We start from the raw sequence: 22,153 nt of genomic DNA, 5'->3' as shown, positions 1-22,153 counted from the left end.
ACATCTCCTTGTTATTAATCGCCCAAGGGGCAATAGTCCAGAAGTTTTTCTCAGATGCAACTGTACGAACATAAGCCATTCTGCTGTGTATTTTTTAACAATGAAGATGCTTTTTCCTTGCAAACAAGCCATACAGTCTATATTTAACTTGTTTAGTCTTTGTACGGACATGAAATTTGACATGCTAACCGGGGTCTGTAAATTGTGACATATACTTACTGGTTTTTTTTTTCATTCTTTCTTTGAGCATTGCACCTTTTGACCTTGAGGTTAGCTTACTGTGACATCCACACCTGGGAAGATTATCTTGAATATATTTCTCTTGTAAACAATCTTTCTCGTTTTATGTTTACTCAACTGTCATTGTATGAATATGTATTTGCATGGACAATGAAAAATAGATTTTTACCTATGCTAGTAAGAATGCAAACATGACTGCAGATTTTAATTTTTAATTTGCCGTCTTTAAAGCAAACTGGTTACCAGGAATGAAATGTTTAGCTGGTGATAGGTTCCAATAGCCTATGGAAAGCTGAATTTAAAAATGCCTTTGTCAGCATTCTTAATTATTTCAGTAGTTTATAACAGCTTAGCTTACATTACATGCCTCCCTGCAGGCAGCGTGTGGTGAGTACCGGGGGGGATGGCCACCTGCAGTCTGTGTGTGTCAATCTTCGCATCACCATACACACACAGGCGGGTAGGGGAATGATATGGAGGAGAGGAAGAAGAATGCATGAGGATACATAGGCTCACATAGGTACACACCACACACTGCTGGCAGGGAGATAGTTTATTTTACATTACCTATTATAGGCTGCTGAAATGATTCAGAATGCTTACAAAGGTATGTTCAAAATCAGCAAAGCCTAGGCTATATGAACCTGTCTACAGCTAAAAATGGCATTCTTGGTGACAGGTTTCTATTAAAGGAACTGAAATTACCTGCACTATGTCTGCTAGAAAATATGAAAACATAGGAAAACATGTCAATTACAACATCTAAAATAAAATCTATTGATGTAAATAAATAAAATTGCACTTCTTTTCTGAAGGTATCAGTTTTTTTTAAATCAAAAAAATAATGTAGCAGTCCGTAATATTTTTTTTTTAATCAAAAAAGATGGCCTAAACAGATCACAAATAAATAGTCAAAAAGTTATGGCTAGAAAACCAGATGAACCACTGACAGTTCAGCAGAATGCACAACACAGATATGAATTTAGCCCAATAAAATGACCATATTATATAATAAAACACAACGAAAACAATTAAACACGCACCAAAAATAATTTTTTTGAATTTATTCACTTTATAGAATCCTAAATATCCAGAATTTCAATAGCATAAGGAGTGCACTTGTTGCTGTTTGCATAACTAATACAGAACCTTCGTTAATACTAACTGTTTAAATTAATAGCAATTCTGGAAGACAAACTCAGTTGATAGAAAATATAAAAATTTTACTGTACAAAATTTTACATCACATTCAAAAAGATACGTGTCCATTACACCATAGTACAGACTCCATTTACATAGCACTGAAGTCTTAGCCAGTAGAGCAGTATTGTACAGCCAAAATAAACATTTTCCACATTTACGGGTCTAAAAGAATACAGATTTTACATTACTCCCTTACAACACCACAAAAAAAAAAAAAAAAAAAAAAAAAAAAGATTACTAAACGGTCACATTTAACTTAGTGGTCCTTTTAAAAAACACTTCTAAGAAAGAAAAAAAAAGATGTAAAAATGTTTGTATAAAATGAATTAAATCAAGAAACTAGTGCAGGAAACCAAACAGCTATAAAAATCAACAAGAAGCATAGACGCAACTTGCACGTATAAATGGGCAGACTGTTGTTAAAGGGGTTTTCCCACAAACTGAGTCTCATCACTGAGAACCCCACCGATCAGTAAGTTATGCCCTATCCTGTGGATAGGGCCTAACTTGGTTTGCGGGAGAGCCCCTTTAAAAGGGTTTATTATGTTATAATTTTCTAAGCATTAAACAATTTTGTTTGTTCTCTTATTTATTGACACTTGCTGACCAAAGCACCAAACTCATAATGATAGTAATGGCTAAAGATGCATTTTCTGTTCAGGTACTACTGGTATACAACAACGGATCACAGATTAAGCCTAGATTATGAAGCATCATTAATAATAACTGGCAATGCATTTACATTTGCAGTTTTCAGAATATTTCAGAACAGACCTGGCTGAATAGTTGAGTTTAGTAGCAATTCCAACATTGGGACAAAGTAAATGAAGACGGCTGGTTTCTGCCACAACTTTCAACTGAGATCTACGTGTAGTGTGCTTAGTTCTATTTTTTAATACTACTAATTTATGCAATGCGCCGATTATGGATCATGAGAGCCGTGTGCATTTTTTTTACAGTGATATCATATATTTACACAGTACATTTTTTGGGCCAGTTCTTTTGTGTCATGTATGGATTTAGAAAAGTGATTATCAACAAATTAGCTTATTAAATTTTTATTGTGTCCAGTCTGTTATGGAGGCAGCTATCTTACAACATGACAACCTTAAAGAAGGAAACGTTGGAGATGTGACCATCAACAACCATCAATGGTGTAATCCTACCCATCTCGGTTATCCTTTTTTCCTTGGTTTGCTGCCTTAATTACGAATGTCAGCCTAGGGTTAGTGTCCAGAGTAAAAACTGCAGTTTATTGCAATTTTCAAAAACTCAAATATATAAATTCTTATATTGAAAAATTATTTTCTATGCTCACCACACAAGTGGACCCCACATACTGATGACAAATGGGCGGCAAACAACGGACCACAGATTAAGCCTAGATTATGAAGTCCGTAATTTGCGCATACTTTTTTATACTTTGGAAATTTGTGATGATTGTGTCATAGAAGGGCACACACAGTACTTGAAGTGCTTGTATCTACTGTATAAGTGGTACACTTTAAGAGTTTATAACATTAGAGCACCACTTCTGACTTGAAGAGATTGATTTACATTCACACTTTAAGCTTATCCTAATAATAACATACATGAAGAGACAGTACACGTCCTAAATATTTGACATAAGTGTAGTGACTTGTGGGGTTTTGGTAAAAGGTTTTGTCACCTTTTAAATGCATAAACAGATACATAATATAAAACTGGTAAAAGAATTCTAATCCAAAGACAAATTTATTTGAATTCTTATAGATTTTAGCTTCTAGGTATGAGCTTTCTGTTGAAGGTATTTATCATGGCGTTACTCAATGGAAGACTTTATCTGTAGTATATGCAGTCTCTATCTTAGATATAATTTTTTAAGCAAGACGTACAGTATGTCAGAACGACAACCTTTATTGCATACCGTTTTCCATTTGTATGCTGTATACTAAATGGAGTTCTAAAAGAGTTCTGTAAACTACCTTGGCTAAATATAGACTACCATTGATGGATATGAATAGCCATCTAGAGACAAACATCTAGAAAGAATTTGTTTCATGTTTTGACCAGCTACCAATACGAGTCCATTGTCAGTTCATTGTGATTACAACTGGACAATGTAAATGAAGGATAAATAAAACTATTATACATTGTATATTATACAATGATCTTCAAAGATCATGCCATGGGAAAGATCATTACTGATGCTTCAACTAAACATGGAAAAAATAACATATTTGTAAAGATAATATCACTGAAATGCAACAGTGACATTTATCACCTGTGTGGACCTCACAGATATATATTTTGATTTGAAATTTCTATCTCCCAAAAAAGTTCCTAAAATTAGGATTTTTGGGAAAACGTTGGGAGTTTTCTTGAATCTGCATCAGTAGAGAATAGGTGCCTGTTCAGCAAGTGTCTTTTTATAAGGTTAGAGTTACACAGAGACTTTTTGTAGAAATTTTATTTGATATCAACTATGAACTACAAAGTTACAGTCTCAGTCTAAACAAGGCCTTATAATAATAATCTACAGTGAACATACCTCTGCTTCCTTGCTACCAAGAAAACCTATTTCTCCATTTTAAAAGCCCATTTCACAACTGAGATGGGTCATTTTATATTGTTTGATGAGCACATTAGGGCTTAGGAATGAAGTATTATTTTTTAATTTGGGGGAGTGAAGTTACAGTCCGTAGAATAATTCCAATGTAGTTCTGCGGCTTATAGAGGAAATAAAGTCAGTCACATTTATTCACTTTCATTAACACAATACAACTCCAACTCCAAAATCCATGCCTAAAATCATATGTAAACAACAAAATCTGCAGGGAGAGTTTAAGCCATTCAGCGCGAGTATGGGTAAGCAAGGCACTTGCTCTGCTCCTGTACAGTGCGGAACGGACTCATGAAAAAATTCACAAAAAGAGAAAAATCTATCCATTACAGGGAGTCGCCACTGGCTGTAATTCCAAGCTCTGTAGTTGTGGTAGTACTATGCACGAATATCACTTTCAGACATCATACCATATTAGATCTTTTGGTTACCCTGCTCCAAAGCTCCCAGGCCAAACCTTTCAAAACGGGGGATACTTTTGCTACTGTTAATGCTAGAAGAAGGGGAATAAAACAAACATTTCTAAGTTAGACCAGTTAAAACATTTCAGCTGCACTTCATCCACTATACATACATAATATCACTGAGTATAGGATTGTCCACCAAAAAACAGCATTTAGACCTCACAGATGCAGATGAAAAAATCGTCACCTATTTATGCTCATGGGTTCAATAGACAAGTAACAAATTTAATTTACTGATATATTGTGTATAAATTATGTGACATCACCAAACTTTGAACCGTGAATAAAAATAGCAATAAGAGGAGGCTATATGGCAAGGGTCAATACCTAAAATACATACAAAGAGGTTAAGTACGTCCAAAACCAGTGCTGGATAATGGGATATGATAACTCAACCCACTGATATTGTGCTGTTCAGTGATGGACAATCTTTAAAAACAGAACAAAACAATTTACAAACACACAGACTAAAAAGTGCTTATTAGAAGGACACAGAATTAAAGCACCTGCTGCAATGAATCCACTAAAATGCTGGTTACCCTGCTTTAGAAAAAGTTACTGCTGGCCCATAGTGCTCAAGAAACTAGATACACAAATAGTCCTATGGTTAGTGCCAAGTAGATTTCTTGCAGTCAGAATCTGTTATTCAAGCAAACGGCCCACACCAAGAGTTTAGCAGGCAAGAAAAGATCAAAGCGGTACATCCAAGGGTTAAAAAGGTTTTCTAATATTGATGGTTATTTGATTTGTGGATGGAAGGTAAGTGTCCTCAAAGCTGTAGATTAGCAGGAGACGCATGGAAGCATGCAAGGCAAAGCCTAGTTAGATGGCCAGAAGCTATAACCTATGGAGGAGAAAAGAAAGTTAATCAACAATCCTTAACAGGGTTCAAACAAAATAACCACAGAAAAGAGAATAAATTAGTAATGTCACAACACAGTTATAAGAAAAGTTTGGTGGTTTGAGGAGACCCCAAAAACTGACATGTTGATATTCCTGCATGGATCCAATGAAAAAAAATTATCTGAGCTATACTATAAGCTTGGGCTTCACATGGGCTGCTACTGTATTTCACATGGAAAAGGGATTTCTGAAAGATCTAAAAAATCTGACACTTTAAATCTATAGCCTATAAATAAAATGGCCAATTTAATTGAAGATAATTACAAATGAATTGGAGCTCTGTTCTGTAATGGAAAAAAACACTTTTCTTTACTGAAAACATTCAACAGTCAACTACACTTTTCAGTGTATTAATATTAAAGGGGTTTTCCCACGAACAAAAGTTAGGCCCTATCCACGGGATAAGGCCTAACTTGCTGATCAGTGGGGGTCTCAGTGATGAGACCGCCAGAGATCATGAAAACAAGGGGTCTGTCAGACTAATGGAGCATTAGTCTGACGGAGCGGCGAGGGGTCAGACGGAGGTACGTGGGACTCCATCATTTTTGTGATCGGTGTGGGTCTCATCACAGATATGGCCTAACTTTTGTTCATGGGAAAACCCCTTTAATTATTGTTGAGGTGTCAAGTGTCAAAACCATCTGTTTTACCTTTAGCCCCATAAATTCCTGAAATTAACTTGAGCAGTAATTTGTTACCTAGGACTCTTTCAAGGTACTTAGTTTTAGAAAATAGAAGGGGCACAGAATGCAGGGGAATAATTCTGCCCATTCATTTGTTGGTGACGTGGCAGTGGATGTGAAAGCCATGCTGATGGAATTGACCCTTTGTGTAAAAATTGTTCCAATGTCTAATGAGAATATATGCAAGGTAAAATGCATGTCATATGGAGGTATACATGAAAGCAGGATGAAACAAAGCAGAAAGTAGGCATCCAAAGTGGTTTGTCAGGGCCCAGAGCAGGATTATGGTGGATTGAAAGAGGATTGGCAATGATGAAATCAGCAAATAAAATCCATAAGGGAAAAGAAAGTAAGAAGAATAAATTAATATCATTGTCTTTATAGCCTTGTACACATAGATATATATTCGTTCTAATATTTCAATTTTCATAACAGACAAAAGCCTAAAACTAGGGTATGCGCCAGCAAATAAAGCTAAAGCAAGTATTTTATTTTTGCAGTGCTTAAAAGCATATATAAGTTTTCTATTAAATGGCATTTAAAAATGGTCAACTGTGTCTTAGGACAAAGATGCTTCTAGATGAACCTGTAGGTAACCATTTACAGGGGGTTTGCAATTGTGGGAAAATCGGCTACTGGCAATTATGTGGGCATCTGTCATAAATGCCCCACATATATAGTATTTAACCCATAGCTCCCCAATATTACTGACTGCAGCCTCTTTACATTTATAGACTCTGCTCCCTGATCACTTGAATCCCCACATCTATTAATAATCTGCACATCCATAATTATCAAACTCAAGTTAACAAATAACTGCAATACTGTAATGCATTTGTTCCCATTACAGTACAGCGTTATGTGAATTGAATTTATGAAAATGTGTATAGATGTCATGTGTGCAGCAGTAATAAACATAATAATGTACTGAAGAATGAAAAGTGAATGGCATGCCTGGAGTTACAAGTTTTCTCCTTCTGACCTGTGATATTCCATCTCTCAGTACAATCGGGGCAGGAGGGATCATGCTTATCATACATTTCTGTAATAGAGCTCAGCTTCTGCCCCTATTCTCGTATGCACTATACATGTTGTGCAAAGATAAGGATAAGCAATAGATACAAGATCCACTGATTCTGAAAGTCAGTAAGGCCCTTGACCCTTTCTCGTAATCAGTGTAGTCTAATAACAAGATACTCACTCTGCAGATTTCCAAAAGTGACCTGGGTGCGACAACCTCCTGTTTAGTTTTGGCAGCTTCTCTAACATGTCCATAAGGATTGTAAAGCTTGGCCGTTCATTAAAAGCAAATGCCCAGCATGCAGCCAGAATCTCCTATCAAAATAAAAGTTAACGAAAAAAAATAAAAAATTAAAATAGAAGACAAGAAACAGTTATTAAAGCCTGGCCACGGTCTCCACCTGCTTTAAACAAGGTTTAATCCCCCGAGGCAACAGGACTTCTTTACTGTAAGATCTGTGAAATAGCCTGCCTCAGGCACCAGTCACAGTAAGGACAGCAGAGAGCTTCAAGTTCTTTTTGGTCCTATGTGACCTACATTTGTCAATGTTTGTTTGTTTATAGTTTATACCTCAATAAACTTCTAATTAAACATATATATCTTGCTACAACAAAATAACATTGATGGTAATATTATTATTATATAGAATTGTGCTCCCTTACATCCATTTCCTTTCTTAGTTGAACTTGATGGCCTTATGTCTTCTTTCAACTATGTAACAATGGAAAAAAAAAACCAAAATACATACAATGTCTGTGGAGTAGTGGAGTATAATATGCACTAATTGAACACCTATGGACAAAAGGGCCTCGCCCCAATGAGCTCATAAGCCAAACCACAAGAGCCCTGGGGAATACATAATGTAGACCCAAAAAAGCGAATAAAAATAGATGACGAAGAAGTTTCTTCCGAAACTAGCGTTGGGCGGCATGCTGGAGTTTGGATCCCTAATCCTATCCCCACCACCGATGTACCTGATGTAATCTTATTGGTTTACTTTGTACCGGTGTTCAGGATAGTTATAGTATAGCTTCTTGGTTTTTTTCTAAGAGTAATGTATATGTCAAACCTAACATATACAGTATTTATATATGTGAGATCTCGCCCTGTTGTGCCATACATGGCTTACACCTTACCTAGTAGCCATTTTCCTTTTCTATTTACTGTAATTTTTAATATTCATTAATAAAGATTCTATTTTTAATTTAACATTTTTTTGGTCTATATTATGCATTCCCCCGGGCTCTTGTAGTTTGGATTGTGTAACAATATCACCAAACAGAACTGACAATAACCATATCATAGCTTCTGTAGGTTTAGCTTATGACACATAGATGTGAGTTCCAATTGTTGGATATAACTAATAAAGCAAAGAGGGTGGACGGGCTTTATCAAACAACCACTTTTAAAACCAAAAAATTTAAAAACTACATTTTTACTTTCACAATATACTTACAGTAACCTCTTTTCCTAGACTTATAGTAGACAACAACTGCTTCACACCTTCACCACTTCCAACTTGCCAAATAAGAGCCTCGGCTGCCTGACTTTTGAATGGCCAATCTCGAGCTTGCAATTCATACCATACAGTCCTTTGAAAGAACAACAATAACAATATTGAACTTTCTGCATAAGTGTAAATAGATTTTAACATTCCCTGTGCTGCCGGCTTCTTACCCAGCATAGGATCTGAAAAGAGAGGTGGTGACGTCACCGGCTCTCAGAACGCGGCTGGAACCACCCCGGAGTGTGAATAAATTATATTATGGTGGAGCCTGATGATGCTCTCCCGAGCACCACAGGCTAATTTGCATATCTTATAAACTTATTTCTTTACAGAAATGAAGCCATGCAAAGATATAAGAAATTAAGCTTGGTACACACAGGGACCGCACAGGGAGACAAGATATAGTTATCTACCTTCAGGTAATCTAGTGGTAAATGTCCTTTAAGTTAGTGTTAGAGCCTGGTAAGCCAGAGTCACAGAAAGATACAAAATTATCTAAAAAGGGGTAAATAAAGCACAGTGCCCTAACAGTCACATTAAAAATAAAAAAGATGCTTCAAAACTCAGAAAACATATCATAACTCCAAAAATATGAGTTTTACTTGTGGACTACACACTATAATCAGACACTGGCTATCACATGAATGAAATGATTTCCAAAGCATGATATAAAGCTGATTTTGTATTATATATATATATATATATATATATATATATATTTCAAACTTACCCAAAGGCATATACATCTGCAGCTTTTGAAAAGGGAAGTTTATCTTCATCTTTGCCAGGGGCCATCTCCCGTACAATTTCAGGGGCCAAAAAACACAACCAATCGTGGCTCAACTTCAACTCATTTTCACGCCTTAACAAAAAAAAAACCCAAAAAGCTTGAGTCAGAAAAGTTTAAACTTATTTTGCATTTTTACAAGAAAAAGAAAGCTATGCCTCTAGCACCTCCTGTTGGTAACCAACAATCCTAAAAGTCAATACAGGCAGTCCTCGCACAAGATAAATTCTTTAGGTCTGTTCTTGAGTCGGATTTGTATGTAAATTTTCTAAATGCAGCTCCAGACAAAATTTAGATTTCCAAAATCAAATTGGATTTTTGAAAATTCTTTAGAGGTCACAGTGGGCAGAGAGGTCAGGGACAGGGACCGCCTTTTTATAGTCTTCAGGAGAACTAGGGTTATAAGGCAATACACAGTTTACTTCCCAAAGCCTATGTAATGGGATATGGTCCTTCTACAAGGTCGAAAACAACTATGGAAAACAACTAATTTAAATATTATACAGAAAGTTATGTACATTAATAGAATGGAGGGATCGAGAGAGAGAGAGAGAGAGAGAGAGAGAGAGAGAAAGAGAGAGAGAGTAGGGGAGAGGCACAGACAGAGATCATATCCAGTTTGATATGGTTTTACCTTCCCTCTTGTACAACTCCAGATATTCCAAAGAGACCAAAGTCTGTGATGATAACTTTTCCATTTTCATAGAAAACATTCTTTGATTTTAAATCTTTGTGGACAATGCCCTTGGCATGCAGGTAACCCATACCCTGAAAAACATGAAACCCATATATATTTATATAGATAGATATAGAAATAATATAATGAATGAGTACAAAAGATTAAACTCAGCCACCATTATTTACTGCACTAGTGATTCCTAATCTAATTAACAAAGAAACGTCTAAAAAACTTCACCACATCAAGGGAACTCTTACATTTACCTCCTAAGAACGTGGCGTATCCACAGGTAAACTAATTCATGATTTCTACCTAGCACTGTATTCTGTTATAGATATGTGAACATACATATTTGAACAGGTCAAAATGTTTAGTGTAAAAATTATGATATTCTGGGGACCTTTATAGGAAGTGCTTGCATCCAAGCAGAAGTCATATCTGCACCAGATCATATTTTCATACATTTTTTCAGTTCAAACATAAATGAAGAGGTGTTGCCACCACCTTGAAAGTTAGTACTAAAGTAATCCATGAAGTAGAACAGCCTGCCACGCCATACACAAAATAGGTGCTGTGTGTGAGCCAGGTTGTGGATTTAGTTATTGGAATTTGTGTTTCTTCTTAAAATATTACCAACATATTGCAGAGGACATTAACTTATTTTTGTTTTACCCACTTATTCAAAATTATGCTTACCTTTATAATTTCTTGGGCAATCTGTCGGGTTTTATTGATGTCTAGTGAGGCTTTTGGATCCCTCACAAACGCATGAAGTGTCCTTCCTTTGCAATAACTGAAACAAATGGTAATACAGTTTCATGTTCCAGGTCACTTATTTAAAAAAAGGCTAGAGAGAAGTCTTAAAGAGTAACTAAACATATGACAAATTCTCGGTTTTTCTCCTTTTTATCCCTGTAGTGAGCAGTGTTTCTGAAAGCCTTCTCAAGTCTGTACATATCAGACAGAAAAGCTCAGAAGGCTAAAGATACGTTTATCTAATCATTAGAAACCTTACCAGCTTCTTATGCTGTCAGCCACTCTCCCTGCCCACTGCCCTTCTGCTCTACATAAAGTAGAACCTTATCCTACAGTGTCTCCCTTTAATAATAATGCTGACAGCATTCCAGAAAAGTTTGTGCATCCCTGCTTAAAACTATACCTAGCCTTTCAACATACTTTCAGATAAATCAACAGTACAATGTGTGTTCATAAAACAGCATTCTTAGCCATAATACGTGTATTCTGTATTTTATCTGTTTTCCCTCTGTCATTCGGTGAATACTTGATGACAGATTACCTTTACTTTTTTTGCATTTATGATGGAAAGAAGGGAGTTCTATAGTTGTGAAATCAGCATGCAATCTAATACCCCAATAAATGCATACAGGCAACAAAAAAGTATAAAGAAGTGGAAAAATCATTGGGGACATCTACTAGCAACAAATAAATGTAATTATCTGTCCAAAAAGTTCATAATTAAATTTTGCAGACATTTTAGATTTTTAGAATCAACTGAAGCAGAGTGATAAATCTATGTAAAGTTTATTTTCAGCGTTAATCTATTACTCATGGATAATGCTAAGAAGATGAAATATGATGTTCAACCAACCACAATATATGGTATACTATTAGAAAAAGCTTTAGGGAGCTTTTCATAGAATGACTCACCTAGTAATGATGGCCAAATGGGGAGGATGCATACATGCACCCATGAACAGTACCACATTCTCATGACGTGTCTGTCTGTAGTTCATCACCTCTTTCTTGAAGAGTTTTAAATGGTCTTCATTGTTGCCATCTATTTCCAATAACCGAATTGCTACCTCCCCATGCCATCGGCCCCTGTACACCTTCCCCCATCTTCCCTGACCAATAAGTTCCTCAAGTTCAATTTGTTCAAAGGGTATGTCCCATTCCTGTAAATAGACGCTGGTTTGGCTGGCCTTGCGGAAGATCATTCCTCTGAAAGTACCACTTGTGGACCTTGTGCTGGGAAGTTCATCTAATTCATCATCATCGTACTCTGGCTCAGATTTGTTAGCTTCTTGCTCTTCACCCTGTTAAAACAATACATTAATTATTCCTTAAATGCAGAGACATACTGCGAATTATAAATCTGCAGTGGAAATCTTCCACAAGGAATATCTGCCGAAATATACATGAAGTAGATAATGAACATAGGATAGTTAACAAAGCACAAAAGGAATGTAATAATAGGCATAGAAAACACTCCGATGAATATACAATTGCCATCAGACAAAAGAAACATTAAAGATAGTTGGCTCAAAGGACACAAATCAATAATTATTTGAAAATGTACAATACATAGTTTCTGAACAGTCATTTATTTTTCTGTTATGGGAGAGAATAACAGTGACCTTTACTGGTTGAATTTCCATACCTCTGCTTCCTGTTCTTCTACTACTTCAGTTTCCATGTTGGCCTCAGCACTAATGGAAAATATTGTAGGTGTTAGTGCAATTCAAAAGGCTTGGATTAAAAACACAAAGAAAACAAAAAGAGGTGTCAGGTGACTGCAAGAAAAGCGAGATCAATAATACTAACATTTCACAATACAGAGACATATCTATTCATTCAAAGGAAATCTATGTACCACTATGTACCACTAAACACACTTACCTATCACCATCTTCTCCAGGATCATTCTTCGTCTTCTACAGGATACCGGCGCTGGTCTTCATTAAGTTTGACATTGTTGCTATTCACGCGTGTCAAGCTTAATGAAGACCAGTGCCGGGATCCTGTAGAAGACGAAGAATGTTTAGTTAAACTTTACTGCCACATAGTGGTAGATTTCCCTTAATGTCCATGTTTTGTCCAAGTGACAAGATTTCAGACAAAACCAAGGACCCATAAAAGATTTGTCTTATTTGTACACAAATGGGTTTTCCCTTAACCACTTAGCTCTCAGCGACATACTAGTACGGCTCTGAGGCGATGCCGATTGAGCTCTGCACCGGAGCTGAACCGGCATCGAGAATTGAGGGGTGTCTGCTGACATGCCTGTGTAACACCCGCGGTCGAAGTGAGCTCCAATTGCAGGTGTTAACCCTTTAAATGCTGCGGTATGCGCAACCACAGCACTTAAATGACCGCAGGGATATTCCCCCTACTAGATCGGTTAACCCCCTGCAGCATTTTCAGGGGGTGCCGATTGTTGTTATGGCAACTCTGGAATCTGAGGCAATGGCTGTCCATAATAAATGCCTGTAAGCTCATGTTACATACAGGACCTTACAGGCAATGTGTCAACCTATGCATCATCATAGGCTGACACTGTTAATACTGTGCAATATATTAGAATTATAATTTACAAACAATTGAACAATTGTTTCTTCATGTCCCAGTAGGACAAGTAAAAAATGGTTTAAAAAAAAAATAAACTAGTAAATGAATCAAAAAGCCACGTTACACATTACACTTGCATATACAATAAAAAAAGAGATAATCATTCCTCTTCGGCGTCCTCTTCTCACCCGTCCTGTCTTCTCCCTGCATCTTCCGACTTGCATGCACACACATTGCTGTCAGCAGGAGGCGACAGGCCACATCACAGTGTGTGTGTGCGGGCAGAGTGCATAGACATGGCTCTGCTCGCACTGCTGGGCAGAGCATAGCAGAGCATGGAAGATGAGCTGGGGGAGAAGAGGATGCTGGGGGTGAGCGCCGGAGCTGAGCACTAAGTTTATTATTTTAAAGGGAGGCTGCTACTGGACATTTTACGGATGAAGCCCCTACTGGACATTTTATTGATGGGGCCCCTACTGGACATTTTATTGATGAGGCCCCTACTGGACATTTTACTGATGGGGCCCCTACTGGAGATTTTATTGATGGGGGCCCTACTGGAGATTTTATTGATGGGGCCCCTACTGGACATTTTATTGATGGGGCCCCTACTGGAGATTTTATTGATGGGGGCCCCTACTGGAGATTTTATTGATGGGGCCCCTACTGGAGATTTTATTGATGGGGCCCCTACTGGAGATTTTATTGATGAGGCCCCTACTGGCGATTTTATTGATGGGGCCCCTACTGGAGATTTTATTGATGGGGCCGCTACTGGACATTTTATTAAAAAGTAGCTGCTGCATTTCCCACCCTCGGCTTATACTCGAGTATATACAGTACATCCTGACACACATTTGCATCTCACTTCGAAGTAGATTTCCTGGAAGATGCCAGAATGCTGGTCCATGATCTGGAGACCTTTGCAAAACGACATGTGTGAATCCTCCCTTACATGCTATCTCTGCAAACTACTATGTCTGTCCTATGTGATCATACCCTAATGCAATGGTGGCGAACCCATTGGGTGGCACTCTGAGTGCTCTCTGTGGGCACCCAGGCCCTCGCCCCAGAGTCACAAGACAGGGTCGCTGTGATAAAAGTCCTGTGTCGGCACTTCGCGAAAAATAAGTGGGATTTGGGTTGTAGTTTGGGCATTCAGTACTTAAAAAGTTCGCCATCACTGCCCTAATGGTATTCTGTAGAGGGGTGTGCCAAAGCATCCACTGCACAAAAAGCTGAAGATGTATTTACTGTTCTCACAAGATCTTAACATTTAAGAGTTTTTAGGCACAGCCCTTTTTTGTTGCGTTATGCAATTTGTTCTCACAGACACTAGATAAGTTTATGTAAATTAACCTTGAAGCAGTAAGGGACATGCATCAGCTGGAATAATACAACTCTAAAACTGTATACTACTCAAATCTATTATTACCTGACAATTTCCGGGGGTTCAGGTGTCTGTGCTATTGGTGATGGATTCAAAACTTCTAAGGAAAAAAAAACACAAAAGACATATTAAGAACTCTCTCTCCTTTATATTATAAATTTATATATTTCCTGTAAGCCAATCCTTTTCACTGTAATGATGGTGCTAAAAAAACACATACTTTAATACTAAAAGACACATACTTTTATATTTTATGAAACATCAGTAGTACTTACCAAAAATAGTTGATATACTGCTAATTCATAACTAGAGTTTAATATCTCATAACCTTTACAGAAAGGCATCAGACATAACAAAAATCATTCATTTAAAAACCCAGGGTTTGACAAAACAGAAAACTGAAAAGTGAATGTCAAATAGGCTAGATAAATGTAAATAATATATAAATGGCGCTCCCTAGTGGTGTGTCATGTGTACTGCAATCACACTCTCAACACTATTATTATATGTACACATCATGTAAGGAATTGCCAAGGAGGATAATTACAGAAGTGCAAGTAACCATGTAACAATTACATTACATCCATTGATATAATCATTATAGTTGCTTGGGGCAAGTTATTTTATGTATTGTATAGAATTAAATTATTCCCAAGAAATGTATTAATACAAAGGTCCTGAAAATCAGGCTCTGACAGCATAACAGCAAAAGTAAGTTTAAGATAATTTTTTTTTTAGACCCCCCAAAAAAACAATAAATCAGAACCTAACTGACGAATGTATATAAATCCACGTAATAAGGCTTTATTCTTCTTTTATCCTCGATTAATATACACTGAACTGCAACAGTTCCAAGGCACCACAACTGTATAGTGGACAGAGCCCTCTTCTTTCAGCATCCAGAGCTACCCAAATTATCAGATACTTATGACACTGGTAGGTCAACTATATCATGACAATGGAGCCTTACAGCCCCTACAACAATAGTTAATAAAATGTCTGTTAGACAGTGCTTCTCCTAAATTCACTTCATTTTAATAGTACCAGAGCTGTAGTGTACTGACACAGAACAGCTGATTGGTGCTGGGAGCCAAATCTGTTATTGACATTTATATCAAAACCACTAAACAACAACCCCATCACAAACCCTATGAAGCTATATGCTATACTGTTAATAGGAATAAGAGCCCAAATCACTGTAATTTTGCTGTGGACCGGCCAGGAGGCCTGCACATAGATTAATTACAGTGGGGTTATTCTAATCTTTTTTTTTTCAGCAATTTGTACCCAGTATGAACATACTGGGCACTATTTAAAGGGGTTGCTCGAGACTGTATGAAAAATGTATGTTTTCCTTCCAAAATAAGAGTTTAAAATGATGCTAATATGCCCAAGTGGTGTTTCCAGAGCCCCTTAGTGATGCCTTTTCACTGGTTGTTACAATAAGAAAAACATGTCTCCCCCTCACCCTGCACTTCCTGCTGTTGCTAGATTACACAGGCAGAGAATCTATGAATAGGTGTCCCTGGCTTAGCATGCTTGATTTTGATGGTAGATTTCCTTTAAACACAGAATAGAATATTGAATTCAGACAATATAATAATAATAAAGTTTTATTTATATAGCACCATCATATTTTGCAGCGCTGTACAGACCATGGGGTACATATACAAATAAAACAAGAGATTACAGACTAATAACAATCAGATGAAACAATAGCAATGAGGACTTTATCACTCAGTATATGAGCACATATCGATTTCAGGAAATCTACCATCAAAATCAAGCAAAAACCAGGGACAGTCACTCATAGATCCAGGTACCATGACTGTGGTAATCTGCTCCACAAATGTCATTCACTCGTTCAGTTCATGTCTTTCACCTGTTCAATTGACAAAACTGCACCTAAACCACCTCAAAGCTGATTGCGATGCAGTTTTAACTGCACCCTCAGTCTGTGTCACAGTGTAACAGCAGCAGTAACCAGCTCTTGGTTACCAAAAATACTCAGCTAACTAAATCACGGAGCTCATAGCTCAGGAGATAGAGGTTCTGTGTCATCATGGCACATGAACTGTGCTGGTTCTGAGTTCAAATTCCAACCTAGCTAAAAAATGTTTTAATATTATTATTATTACTATTGAGAAGATGATTTTTATTATAATAAAATGGTAAAAATTTGAGGTGTGGCCAGGGAGTGATTGGGGGTGTGGCTTAGGGGGATCGCCGCTACACGTGCCGCCATTTTGTCCCTCTTTCCCTTCCAGAAATGTTGGGTGGTCTGCCTTAGCCTTTCTGTGATCTGGCTTTACATGCTGTAACAAAAGTTACACCACCCCCCTCCCCTCAGCACAAGAGGAAATGCTCACTGCACAAGTGCTATAGGGAACAGGGGAAGGCTGAGACAGTGTATCAGGGTAAAGCCAGATGACAGAGGTAGAGGGGCTAGGGTAGCTCCTCCGGCTCATTAGCATAATTTAAAAAGTTGATTTTAGAAGGATGCAGGCCATGGATAAATAATATAACAAGATTACCACAGTTACAGTGCCTGGACCTATGAGTAAGTATGCTTCATGTTGAAGGTACATTTCCTTTAAGAAAGGCATTTAAAGCTTGAGCAATACAATCTATGGCTCCAAGAGTGAATTCTGGCTATTTATTCTAGATTTTCACTTGACTTCTGCTACAGTGATTCTTTGATATGTACATCAGGTCTGCAATAAAGTAACAACAGGTCACAACCTCATCATTATAGAAATTGCTAGATCGTGAGCTGCAACTACACAACTTGGCAGAAGAAGAAAGGTAAAACAGAGAACAAAAAGTAGGGTCAGTTAGTAAGATTAAAGCAACAAACTCACCTGGGAAGATAAACTGTTGTCTATGCTGAATGTAGTACGCAGCTTTTAATAAAAGATGACAGCAACCACCCAGGCAGAATGAGAGAAACAAGCAGTTAGAAAGTATCAGGAGACCTGCCAGAGACTGCCCCTCATGCACTTGGTGGATACAGTCAGCATGCTGAGCGACTGAACACAGCTCTTGTCAATGCCAGATATACACTATACACCCATGATATACCATACAGTTCTCGTCTCTGAGCTGAAAATTATGGCTTCATGCCACTGTAGAAAACGATGAAGTACTGTTGGTGCAATCAATTTATAGTTACTATGAAATTACTAATATTAACTGAATAATGCAGAAAATAATATACTGGCAAAAACTGTACTATGAGGTCATTTTGCTTAGCTAACACTCAAGCTATAAGACGAGGGAGTCACAAGATAGTTGCATAGTAGAGATACTCAGTAGACAGGTCTTTAGAATTCAGAAATATGATTAATGTAGGATTATTCCCGTCAATACATAGTAACAATGTAGGAATTGGCAGAACAATGTATAATACATAAAACCCCACAGTGTTTTCCGAGACAACTGGATCAAAAATTACTCGGACCAAAAAGGGTATAAAATGACTACTTTATGTCTAGATTTTTTTTATGGGGCCATTAGTTCCAATTTAAGAGATCCAGAAAAGCATCTACAGTATGTAAGAAAGCTGTATCTTCATAGTAACCTATAGGTAATCTGTCCTTTACATCAATGTCTGACCCATACTAAGAAGATTACAATATGATCAGAGGTCACAATTTTACAATATTGACCTACAGAGCTGCATGCCATAGGTTGCTCTAGAGAGATTGGAGGAAAGCGGATTCAATATTAGAAATCATAGACATGTCATATGGTCTGAATTTAAAGCCTTTTCAATAAGATTGTGGGTGTTTTCTTCATGATGAAATATGTGTGATCTTCTATTATTTCCATTGTAAAATCCTACAAAAATTATATGGATATAAAAGGTCATACTGCACGTGGCTCTGTGGAAAAATGAATTCCCTGGATAGCTAGCAATATAGAACAAGAGAATTTCTTCAATGCAGTGATCTAATGGAACATGAAAAGTGAGAAAGTCACAAAGAGAGTTTATGTCTCATTTTTTCCATGCCCGCTTTGCATGAGGTTCAGCCAGCAACCAACAGCCTGGATGACTTTACCCTGTGTCATGGAATACGGGAGGGGAACACAGCTGCCAGCATCACACAGCTGTCAGACTATATGGCTCCACCAAACTGTGCAAGTGAAGCTGGTGCTTTCAGGAACAGATTTTTATAAAATATATGATAATATATATGCATGTATTTTGTATGTAAATATCTTGATCCTAAATGATGGTACCTATCATCTAAAACTTAGCTCCTACAGGAACTGTGGATTGGGCATGTTAAAATGTAATGTTCCTGATTCTTTGGGAGGGGGTCTTTGGGAGCCAAGAAGCTGTTCTTCTAAAACATTAGAGATATTTTAGAGATATATCAGAGAAATTGTCCACAATACTTCACAGATTTATGATTTAAAGGATCATTCCCACCTCACCTGTTTATAGAGATTGGGGTATTCCTATTTCAATCTTAGGTGGTCAGGAGTGGTAACAACAGAATTGCACATTTCCATCTAAGTCATTTTTGTCATGTGAATCATTGTGGATCAGGGTTATGACAGCTGATACATTGGGTACTGAATCACCTCATTTTCATCTTTGCAGCACTCACATGGGAAGTGTGATGCTGGCACAGCCACTAGGTCCCTAGGTCTCTACTTGTCACTACCTTGTCTCTGGCACACAGTACTGTACCACTCCAGAGGCAAAAAAATTGAACACAAGTTCAATCTCTTGTAATTTCATTTAAACTAGAACAGAATATGCCTGAGAATCATTCAAACAAATATTAAATAGCTCTCATTTATATAGAAGAGGTACAAAGGGTACATAAGTATTTGGATGTTAAATGATGCACTAGGGTAGTGTCACTCACTCCTGCCATTGATAAATAAAAACAAAAAAGGTTATATGTCTGAACTGAATGATAATCAGCAAGTCAAAAACACTAAACCCAATCACCCTATGGAAGGCAGACAAAGAATCTTTAGCCTCATTTTCTTGAAAGGTGCACCCATTCTTCTAGCTTCCACATCAATGTCACAAGCTGTATTTTTTTTTCTCTCTCTCTCTCTCTCTCCATTTCCACGAAGACAAGATTCTTAAATATACTCCGAATAACAAAATAACACATGCATTCTCTACTTCACTGTTATTAGCAAAAATACAGCACTACATAGATTTAATTCCAACCTGTCTATCAGTCCTGGTGCATACAATTTTGGAATATGACCGTAAATCTTCTGATTATGGTTAGCCATGGCCATGAATAGCTTCTCCTGTCTGCTTCTACTCTCTGCCTCCAGCTCCTCCCTCCATTACAAGACCAGCTCAGACACAGACACTTCTTGCGAGCAAGCAGAAGTGTGCAGAGACATACTCTACAGATTAAATAAGGTATTTATCCAGGAAAGGGAGGCACTCTGTGTGTGTCATAGCTCAAATGTACAAAATGTTTGTTGTAGCTCAGATGTAGAAAGGCTGAAGTGTGTAATTGTGCGTTATATGTATCCCATGGATATCTTCATTTCTGATCTTTCTTATCTTATCTCTCTTTTGTGTCAGATACTAGTAGAATGTTCAGAAGCAAAATAAAAGTGTAGATAAACCTGTACCCTGATAATCTAAGCACATTGTCAGCACACAGCATCTCACAGCTCTAGAGGGATCCTGAAGTTTCTGTTAAGAGAGTCCCTGCCCACACTCTGGAATTTTACACTGACCATCAAGTAAAATTGCAAAAATGAGCTTTATTGTGTAAATATCACTAGGGGATTCAAATGTGAGAACTTCCTTTCCTGGGCAAACCTCTTTAAGTGTTCCAAATGGCCTTGGCCCAGTGGAATGAGTCCTCAAATGCAATCCTTGCCCACTAGGCCTTAGAGTTACCATTTTATATGCCTTAAAGGTAACCACACAGTCTAAACAGACTACTTGGGACTAACACGGGATAACATAGAAAACAGTTATAGTTCTAGATTATAACATAACGGTACCTAATTAAGTCATGAAGACAAAATCGCAGTACAGCACTGGGTCAATTACCCAACCATTTCTCCTAAGCATTTGGTACAGAGATACCCCTTTATATAAACCAATGTGCATGTGCTGCATACATAATTACAAAAGACAAAACAAAACCAGTGCTTTTTTTAATAGTACCCAAGAAAAAATACACAAATCTCCACAATTCCATCAGTTTGGAGAGTTTTCTGCCACGCAAACCGGAAAACTGGAGGAGACTATAGTTGAAATCTCCACCAGGCCATCACATGAAATCACAGCAGCCTCCGTGGATTTCTACTCCTCCCCATTCTCCATGGAGGCTGCTGTGATTTAATGCGATCAGATTTATGAAAATGTGCTGACTGGTGCACTTTCATAAATTACCCCCTTTATTCTGACTAATCTCGAGATATTCCCATTGGTAAATTTGTTCAACAATTGTGAAAGACTGTTTTAGAAAGTGCAATAGTTCTTCTGAGTACTAATTATTTTTTGGTATGGAAATATTTTGCATGGTATATGAAGGGGATAATTTGTCAATATGTTAATTTGCCAATATATCACTAAAAGTAAGAGCTACCATCTTATTTGGCTAAAGCTGTGTTCAAACTAATGAAAGTACTGAACAGAAACATGCAGAATACTCACAGCTATATGCATGCTTAATGGTTGTTTATAGGTGAACAACAGTGGTGAGTTCAATACCATAAGCTAGTACTAAGACATAGAAACAATGTTTTAAATATTCACAGAAGCCAAAACCTTAAATGCTTTATGAAAATGTACATTGCAGTGGACATTAGGGAATTAAAGGCTAACGTAAATGTCAAAGCCATTTATATACTATTAGGATATCAGGAACATGATAATTATATTATCCACAGATCACCATAGCAATGTAGAAAGATGTTTGAATTGTGCTTCCATGCTCTGAATACGGATATTGATCTTGTTCCATTAATAGTAAATTAGCCATGTAACTATTGCTCAGAACGTGCCCTCATGTTAAGACATGTTCTCCAAGTGATACAGCTGGATGACTTCACATACATTACAATACTTTTACAAGTAGCATCACAATGACACATATGTATGGCCAAATGCATCAAAAAAAGGATTGTTAGCATTTTTTTGTACACATTCGACGTCTCAAGAGATAAAACACAATAACAATCTCTCCAATGGCTACAGGATCGGCTGTGCACAATGGATTTGATACTAATATTAGTGCTAAACTGTTTGGCTCCAGATGCAACATTGCTTTTAAGTTTTTCCAAAAGTTCAACAAAATATTTTCTATGCAGAAAACAAATATGACACATTTTTTAGTGCATTTGGCCATAAAAGAATCTGAA

General features: G+C 37.2%; 1 protein-coding gene across 2 annotated transcripts in view; it reads right to left on the bottom strand.

Annotated features, from left to right (window-relative positions):
* Positions 1-1,289: 1,289 nt before the first annotated feature.
* Positions 1,290-22,153, bottom strand: part of KSR1 (kinase suppressor of ras 1) — a 118,357-nt gene continuing 97,493 nt past the window's right edge. The window contains exons 11-20 of one of the 2 annotated variants that reach the window (XM_072136116.1): positions 17,650-17,691; positions 14,834-14,888; positions 12,491-12,539; positions 11,758-12,146; positions 10,786-10,882; positions 10,045-10,178; positions 9,354-9,485; positions 8,573-8,708; positions 7,297-7,430; positions 1,290-4,538 (exon numbers count right to left, since the gene is read on the bottom strand). In XM_072136116.1, the coding sequence (XP_071992217.1) occupies positions 4,460-4,538; positions 7,297-7,430; positions 8,573-8,708; positions 9,354-9,485; positions 10,045-10,178; positions 10,786-10,882; positions 11,758-12,146; positions 12,491-12,539; positions 14,834-14,888; positions 17,650-17,691 (1,247 nt within the window). In that variant the 3' untranslated portion in view covers positions 1,290-4,459. The remainder of the gene's footprint in view (positions 4,539-7,296; positions 7,431-8,572; positions 8,709-9,353; positions 9,486-10,044; positions 10,179-10,785; positions 10,883-11,757; positions 12,147-12,490; positions 12,540-14,833; positions 14,889-17,649; positions 17,692-22,153) is intronic. The other variant, XM_072136115.1, reaches the window with a different exon arrangement.

The sequence above is a fragment of the Engystomops pustulosus genome, chromosome 2, assembly GCF_040894005.1.
Source record: "Engystomops pustulosus chromosome 2, aEngPut4.maternal, whole genome shotgun sequence".
In the NCBI taxonomy this organism is placed as follows: domain Eukaryota; kingdom Metazoa; phylum Chordata; class Amphibia; order Anura; family Leptodactylidae; genus Engystomops; species Engystomops pustulosus.
The sequence above is the reverse complement of the archived record's forward strand: the minus strand, read 5'-3'. Positions and strand labels throughout refer to the sequence as shown.